Below are 8,066 nucleotides of genomic sequence, written 5' to 3'. Positions count from 1 at the left end.
TCATCATTGCTGTTGTGTGACGTTACACCGTTAATGTGAATGTTTGGTGACTCCAACGCCGAGTGGGGCTCGCGGAAAAGAAGGCGGAAGATCATCGCCGTCACACTGGATGAATATCATGAAAAACTAACGTTCACAAGTTATACACGGAGACGCGGGAGCGCGCACGGGTTGGAGGGGGTTACAGAGACGGTGGCGCGCGTGTGCGCCCCCCCCCTCCTCGCTCTTCCAGCAGACCAGCAGCACCCATCAGCAGCTGCCCTCCACCCAGTGACTGATCCACCTCGGACCGGTTCCTCTGCACTGATTTCACCGGACTCGGGTGCAGGATGTCCGGCAACAGGGGCTCGCGCCGCCTCGGCGTCGTCCTGTAGAAGAGAAGTGGCTTCGCTTTTATGTAAGTGACCTTTCATCCTTTCATCCGCTGTTGTCGTCGCGACAACTCAGCTGAGTGCGTGAGACCAGAGGCGTTTTACGGCCGTGATCCCCGGTCGGTGCCAGTTAATCGGTTCGGATCGGGACGAGAAACATTGCCGACGTTTCTGGATGCTGAACGTGTTGAAAAGAGAAGAGCGGTGTGTTTCCAGTCGGCCCTCTATTTCAGGTGCACCGCCCCGGCTGGAGTCCTTTGCCCGCGGTCTCGAATCACTGGGAATATTAAAGAAAAATCCAAGTTCCGGCATGCAGTGCGGCAGCCCTGCCGCAGCGTTGCCTTCGTCCATCCGCGGGAATGATGGGTGTCGAAATCAAACTCACCAACCGTAGCGTGGAGATTGTGGGCGGTTGGTTTGTGTAACGTTTCCTCCCAGTCAGTTCCGAACAAAGACGCGAGACGTTTTTCAGGCTACAACTTTGAGCACGCGGAGGTTTATTTGTCTGGATCAGCTGTCAACGCGCTGCTGGAGGCTCCAGATGCCGCCCGCGGCCACGGCACCTGAATGCAGCACATTCTCGCCGGCGCTGCGAGTGACGTCATGGATGACGTATTATAGAAGCGACTCGAAATCCCTGCCCGGTTTCGTCAATGCGATGTAAACACCGCAGTGTGCGCATATTAATATCGACCATTTGACTGCATGCGACCCGGCGGAAGCAGAAGTGATGCCTCCGCAGCGCAGTAAGTTATTAAAGTGCGCAACACTTCATCAAAAAATAAACTGTTGTGCTGAAAACATCTCACTTTTGTTTGGTTTAGCTTTTAAGGCAGCAGCACAGTTGTTCTCGCTCGTCCGCCTTCATTGACAGATGTGGCTGTGAAGTCAGAAGTTGTCTGATTATATTTGGTTCATGTAGAAAAGCTGGGAAAGAGTCTCGGCTTACTGATCTGAAACCAACTAACTAGCGAGTAGCCGAAGTTTCCAGCTTTGTTTTGTTTTTATTACTGTCGCCGTGACAGTGACAGTCTGAGACCCTTTTAATATCTATTGTAATTCCAATATAATAATAATAATAATAATAATAATAATAATAATAATGTGTGTTAGTTTTTTCTTGTTGCTCTTGACCACTTCAGTGCTTGTTGATGGTCTCCTCCTCCTCCTCCTCCTCCTCTTCCTCTTCCTCCTCCTCCTCCTCCTTACTGCCCCCTGCAGGCCTCCTATGTTCCTGCGCCAGCTGAGCTCCCGCGGCTCCTCCTTGCTGTCCCGCAGCGGGGCGGCTGTGAGCAGAGCGGCTTTCAGAGGCAACACTGCTGACCAACACCAGCACCTCCTCCTCCAGCCTCCTGCTCCTCCTCCATGGTGGTGGTCTTCACGGGGACCTCCTCCCTGGCCTCCCTGCTCCCGCCCGGCAGCCTCCCAGCTTCTCCGTGCTAGGGCGGCGCAGCCCGGGGGCTTCAACCTGAGCCGCTGCCCCGGGGGTCTGCGCTGGGTGTTCACCTGCGCCGGCCGGCGCATGGAGCATTCAAACAGAGGACCTCCTCCCAAGAGGAGGAGGAGCACCGGGACGAAGAGAGAACCAAGCAGGGAGCAGCAACCCAGGAAGCCGGCGGCGGATCCAGGAAAGAGGCGGAGCGCCGCCCTCGGCCAAACCACCACCTCAAACACGGAGGTCCAGAGGAGCCGAGAGGAACCCGGCCAGCAGGAGACTTCTTCAGCTGCGGAGTGGGAGTGGGAGGAGGTGGAGGTGCGAGCCGGGGGAGCGGCCGGCAGGGTGCAGGTGGAGCTGGAGGTCTGCAGGTGGACTCTCACACACACACCTCCTGGTGTGCAGGACAGGAGCCTCGGAGGAGCAGGACCCACTTCCCACCGCTACACCTGCAGAGGGGCGGAGCTGCCGGGGAGCCGCCTCCTGCTGGAACCTCCCCACCTGTCACTCACCTGGAGGCTCAACCAGTCCAGTGTAAGATCCCGGCTGAAGGTTCTCAACATGTCACTCTGAGTGGAGTCCAACGCAGCAGCAGCAGCAGTAGTAGCAGCACTTCCTCATCAAGCCCTTTCTGTCTGCTCCCAAATTCTGGAGTAGCCAGGAAAAAAACAAGCAGCCAATGAGAGAGCAGCTGCCTCTCCTCTCACTCTCCACTCTCCACTCTCCACTCCTCACTCCTCACTCCTCACTCTTCACTCTTCACTCCTCACTCCTCACTCTTCACTCACCACTATTCACCCCTCTCTCCTCACTCCTCTCTCCTCTCTCTCCACTCCTCACTCCTCACTCCTCTCTCCTCACTCCTCTCTCCTCTCTCTCCACTCCTCACTCCTCACTCCTCACTCCTCTCTCCTCACTCTCTACTCCTCACTCCTCACTCCTCTCTCCTCACTCCTCTCTCCTCTCTCTCCACTCCTCACTCCTCACTCCTCTCTCTTCACTCCTCACTCTTCTCTTCACTCCTCACTCCTCACTCCTCTCTCCTCACTCTCTACTCCTCACTCCTCACTCCTCTCTCCTCACTCCTCTCTTTACTCCTCCGTCCTCACTCCTCTCTCCACTCCTCACTCTCCACTCCTCTCTCCTCACTCTTCACTCCTCCGTCCTCACTCCTCTCTCTTCACTCCTCACTCACTACTATTCACTCCTCACTCCTCTCCTCACTCCTCTGAACTCTCTCCTCTCTTTTCACTCCTCCGTCCTCACTCCTCTGTGCTCTCTCCTCTCTCTCCACTCCTCACTCCTCACTCCTCTCTCCTCACTCCACTCCTCTCTCCTCACTCCTCTCTCCTCACTCCTCACTCTTCTCTCCACTCTTCACTCCTCCGTCCTCACTCTTCACTCCTCTGTCCTCACTCCTCTCTCTTCACTCCTCACTCACTACTATTCACGCCTCACTCCTCTCTCCTCACTCGTCTCCTCACTCCTCCGAACTCTCTCCTCACTCCTCACTCTTCACTCCTCCGTCCTCACTCCTCTGTGCTCTCTCCTCACTCCCTCTCTCCTCACTCCTCACTCTCCACTCCTCTCTCCACTCCTCACTCCTCTCTCCTCACTCCTCACTCCACTCTTCACTCCTCCGTCCTCACTCCTCTGTGCTCTCTCCTCTCTCCTTTCTCCTCACTCCACTCTTCACTCCTCTCTTCTCACTCCTCTCTCCACTCCTCACTCCTCTCTCCACTCCTCACTCCTCTCTCCACTCCTCTCTCCTCACTCCTCTCTCCACTCCTCCGTCCTCACTCCTCTCTCCTCACTCCTCTCTCCACTCTTCACTCCTCCCTCCTCACTCCTCTCTCCACTCCTCACTCCTCTCTCCTCCCTCCTCCCTCCTCAGGTCTTCAGAGGCGTTGGGAGGCTGTGGCCAGCAGTGCAGGTGTCGAGCCAGCAGAGGGCAGCACTGCCTTTGACTTCTCGGTGGTGTCCTACAACATCCTGTCCCAGGAGCTGCTGGAGGACAACGCCTACCTGTACCGCCACTGCCACCCGGCCGTGCTGCCCTGGAGCCACAGGTTGCCCAACCTGCTGGCCGAGATCCAGCGGCTGGACGCTGACGTGAGTCCTGCAGGGCGCCGCAGGGAAATGCAGCTGATTGGCCTTTACAGAGCCATGCAGACACGGCAGACAGGATTTTAAAATGAAACTTGTCAATTGAATAAATGTCTGTCCTTCATTGTGATGCTGAGGTATGATACTGACAAAGTGGTGCTGTGAAATGTAAAAAAATAAAATAAAATCAAGTCTTGATGATAATTATATTCTGAAAAGAAGACAAGAAACAGACAGACAGATAGACGGATAGAAAAGTACTTTATTTATCCCAAAGGAAATTCAATTTCTCAATCATTGATCAGCACATCAGTTTATTGAACTTTTATTAATTCATTAATTGATTGGTTGATCTTTTTCAGATCCTCTGTCTCCAGGAGGTCCAGGAGGACCACTACCTCAACCAGCTCAAACCTGCTCTACAGGCTCTAGGTGTGTGTGTGTGTGTGTCTGTGTGTGTGTGTCTGTGTGTGTTTGTTTCATGACTGATGAAGTAAAACTAAAAGCAGCTCAGGCCCCAGCGAGAATTGAACTCGCGACCCCTGGTTTACAAGACCAGTGCTCTAACCACTGAGCTATGAGGCCTCTGCTGTCACCAGCTGGCCAACCCGTCTATTAAACATCAGGCTGAAGGTCGCGCCCTCTATTGTTGGTGGAACCAGACACACCTGTCGCCTCCTGGAACACCTCCAGAGCCGGCCCGCTGTTGTGTGTCTACATACACACACACACACACACACACACACAAACCTTATCCACACTGGAGAAAAGCATTTAGACCAGGGGTGGTGCAACTGTTGACTGGTGGGCCACAGTGGGGTCTACAGTGTGCCGGGGGGGGGGGGGGGGGGGGGTGGCGGAGCAGCAGCAGATGCATGCAGTGTTGCTGGAATGTCAATGGAAAATAAGCAAAGTTGCAACCAAGTCAGAGTCTGTGAAGCCCCAGCAGGGTGCTTAGCTCTTAGAACCACGCAGAACCTCCTAGAACCAGCAGCGTGTTGGGCTCTTAGAACCACCCAGAACCTCCTAGAACCAGCAGGGTGTTGAGCTCTCAGAACCACCCAGAACCTCCTAGAACCAGCAGGGTGTTGAGCTCTTAGAACCACCCAGAACCACGCAGAACCTCCTAGAACCAGCAGGGTGTTGAGCTCTCAGAACCACGCAGAACCTCCTAGAACCAGCAGGGTGTTGGGCTCTTAGAACCACCCAGAACCTCCTAGAACCAACAGGGTGTTGGGCTCTTAGAACCACGCAGAACCTCCTAGAACCAGCAGGGTGCTTAGCTCTTAGAACCACGCAGAACCTCCTAGAACCAGCAGGGTGCTTAGCTCTTAGAACCACCCAGAACCTCTTAGAACCAGCAGGGTGTTGAGCTCTCAGAACCACGCAGAACCTCCTAGAACCAGCAGGGTGTTGAGCTCTCAGAACCACCCAGAACCACCCAGAACCTCCTAGAACCAGCAGGGTGTTGAGCTCTCAGAACCACGCAGAACCTCCTAGAACCAGCAGGGTGCTTAGCTCTTAGAACCACCCAGAACCTCTTAGAACCAGCAGGGTGTTGAGCTCTCAGAACCACCCAGAACCACCCAGAACCAGCAGGGTGTTGGGCTATTGAAGTGACTGTGGAAACACTGCAGACATGGAGCAGGTGCAGCTGATTGATGACTGACTGTTGATATCGTTGCTTCAGGCTACCAGTGTGCCTACAAGAAGCGTACAGGAAGTAAACCCGACGGCTGTGCCATCGTCTTCAGAGCCTCCCGCCTCTCGCTGCTCTCGTCCAATCCGGTGGAGTTCTTGGTTCCGGGCGACGCCCTCCTGGACCGGGACAACGTGGGCCTGGTGGTCCTGCTGCGGCCCCGCTCGGACCCCTCGGCCGTCATCCTGGTGGCCAACACCCACCTGCTGTACAACCCCCGGCGAGGGGACGTCAAGCTGGCCCAGCTGGCCATCCTATTGGCCGAGATCGACCGGTTGTCCCGCCTCCCGGACGGCTCGACCAGCGCGGTGGTGCTGTGTGGAGACTTTAACTCCACCCCCTGGAGCCCCCTGTACAGCCTGCTGACTGAGGGCTGCCTGGACTACAGAGGGCTGTCCATTGGCTCGGTGAGGTCACATGATCCCTCTGTCTGTCCCTCCCTCTCGCTCACCAGCCAATCAGAATGGTCGGCTGATGATCGTCTTGGTTGTTAAATGGTGTGTGTGTGTGTGTGTGTGTGTGTGTGTGTGTGTGTGTGTGTGTGTGTGTGTGCGCAGGTGTCGGGTCAGGAGGTCAGCCCCAGAGGTCACCGCCTCCTCTCCTGTCCCATCTGGTCTCCCAGTCTGGGCGTCACTCAGCGCTGTCGCTACCAGAGCCAATCAGCTGAGTCCTCCTGCAGCAGCCCCACAGGTGACCAATCACAGCCCACTTTGGCTTTCAGTGCAGCTCACTCCTCTCACCTCCCTCATCGCTCCTCCCGACTCCTCCCGACTCCTCCTGACTCCTCCCTCCTCCTCCCTCCTCCTCCTCACTCCTCCCTCACTTGAATCAATATTTTACTCTGGCATCTTCTGTTGTTCTCTGTCTCAGCAGTAGAGGGCGCAATCTCCAGTCTCACAGTGGAAGATGTGGCCTCCGCTGCTGCTGCTGCTGCTGCTGCTGCTGCTGCTGCTCTCCACAGGTGAGACCTTCACCTTTGGTTGTTTGCTCCGCCCACTGACCTCGTGTCTCCCTGCTGATGATGATGCTAACTGTGTGTGTGTGTGTGTGTGTGTGTGTGTGTGTGTGTGTAGCCCCTCCTCCCCCAGGAAGCAGCTGGAACACGACCTGAAGCTGCAGTCGACCTATCAGCACCACCTGATGCCAGACGGCCGACCAGAGGTCACGACCTGCCACTCACGCACTGCCATCACCGTTGACTACATCCTGTACACACCCGGTAGGTACACACACACACACACACACACACACACACACACACACAGCGTTGAAACAGCAAAGTGTGATCCAACATTTCACTTCTCCGTCTCTCTCTCCGCTCTTCCAAGAACTTGACACGCCTGCTTCACTTCCTGGTGGGCGGGGCTTACACCTGCTGGGCAAGCTGTCATTGGTCGGCCAGCAGGAGCTGCAGGAGGTGGCCCGCCTCCCCAACCAGCACCACTCGTCCGACCACCTGCCTCTCCTCGCTCGCTTCCGCCTGAGCTACTGAACCCTCATCAGCCAATGGGAGCAGCGCTGCGCCTGGGCAGGGGGCGGGGCCTGGGCAGCTCAGGGATGTAGTTCAATTTGGTTTCAGTCAGTGAACAAACTGGAGACAACTGGAAAACAATAATGCAGTGAAGCACGAGTTAAATTCATTGGTTCAGGAATGCGACAGCAACAAGAAGCAAGACCTCCGGCCCCCAAGCACCAACTGAACCTAAACTAACTGAACTGTGCCGACTCACTGGTGGACACTGAAGCCAAGTGAAGCTTTTAGAACTGAAAATAAAATTCTGCCTTTTTAAAGATAGAAGATTCTATTTTTACGTCTGTTTTATTGAAATACTTGAATTGAGGATTTAAAGGTACAGTACGCAGGATTTTCTTTGGTGTGGGAAAAATCTCTGATAAATCAGACTTGAGAGGAATGTTAGCAGATGCTTACCAACCCACTCCAGCTGCTGTTGATTGTTCATTTTAGTTGAGTGAAGTTGGAGAAAAAAGAAAAGTGAAAAACATGGATGAGAAAATGTATTCATTTCCATATTTTACAGCTGTTGAAATGACCTCAAAGCAGCAACAGTCAGGATGGAAGCACGGCCAGCCTGGGCCGGAGCGACTTCAACACACCTGGTCTCTAGGAACCAGAACCATCGTGCAGAACGTCACTGACTGAACTTTGCACTCTCAGGTTGTCATTGTTCAACAAGTGCTGTTTTGTAACTGTATACATTTCTTCCTTTATATTATTTGTAAATAAAGACTGTTGAACAAATCACTCCTGTTATGTATTATGAATGATGGTATTCTTTGAAAAGCACAGATTTATTCTTGGCCATTGTCTGGAGTCTTCACCCATGCAGTTTCCAGGTCAGCTGACCGGGTTCGAGCATCAGGCCACACACTCAAACCAAGCATGCTGTTGTGTGTCCTTTGTGTTCAGTTTTCATGTTGAGCTCCACAGCAAAGG

The 8,066-nt window shown here is 54.3% G+C and overlaps 1 protein-coding gene and 1 non-coding gene across 2 annotated transcripts; one reads left to right on the top strand and one right to left on the bottom strand.

Moving 5' to 3' along the window:
* The first annotated feature begins 1,599 nt into the window (after positions 1-1,599).
* Positions 1,600-7,783, top strand: angel2 (angel homolog 2 (Drosophila)). Its single transcript, XM_076017238.1, has 9 exons — positions 1,600-1,659; positions 1,815-2,340; positions 3,701-3,918; positions 4,275-4,344; positions 5,603-6,018; positions 6,169-6,301; positions 6,482-6,572; positions 6,700-6,830; positions 6,940-7,783. The coding sequence occupies exons 1-9, from the start codon at positions 1,600-1,602 to the stop codon at positions 7,101-7,103; spliced, it is 1,809 nt and encodes a 602-aa protein (XP_075873353.1). The 3' UTR covers positions 7,104-7,783.
* trnat-ugu (transfer RNA threonine (anticodon UGU)) lies at positions 4,425-4,497 on the bottom strand. The gene has a single exon. It is a non-coding gene; the product is annotated as a tRNA-Thr (tRNA).
* Positions 7,784-8,066: the final 283 nt, after the last annotated feature.

The sequence above is a fragment of the Nelusetta ayraudi genome, unplaced genomic scaffold, assembly GCF_046127955.1.
Source record: "Nelusetta ayraudi isolate G7.1 ecotype Tasmania unplaced genomic scaffold, CSIRO-AGI_Nayr_v1 ptg000284l, whole genome shotgun sequence".
Taxonomy (NCBI): domain Eukaryota; kingdom Metazoa; phylum Chordata; class Actinopteri; order Tetraodontiformes; family Monacanthidae; genus Nelusetta; species Nelusetta ayraudi.
Note: the sequence above shows the minus strand (reverse complement) of the source record. Positions and strands in the feature narration are given on the sequence as shown.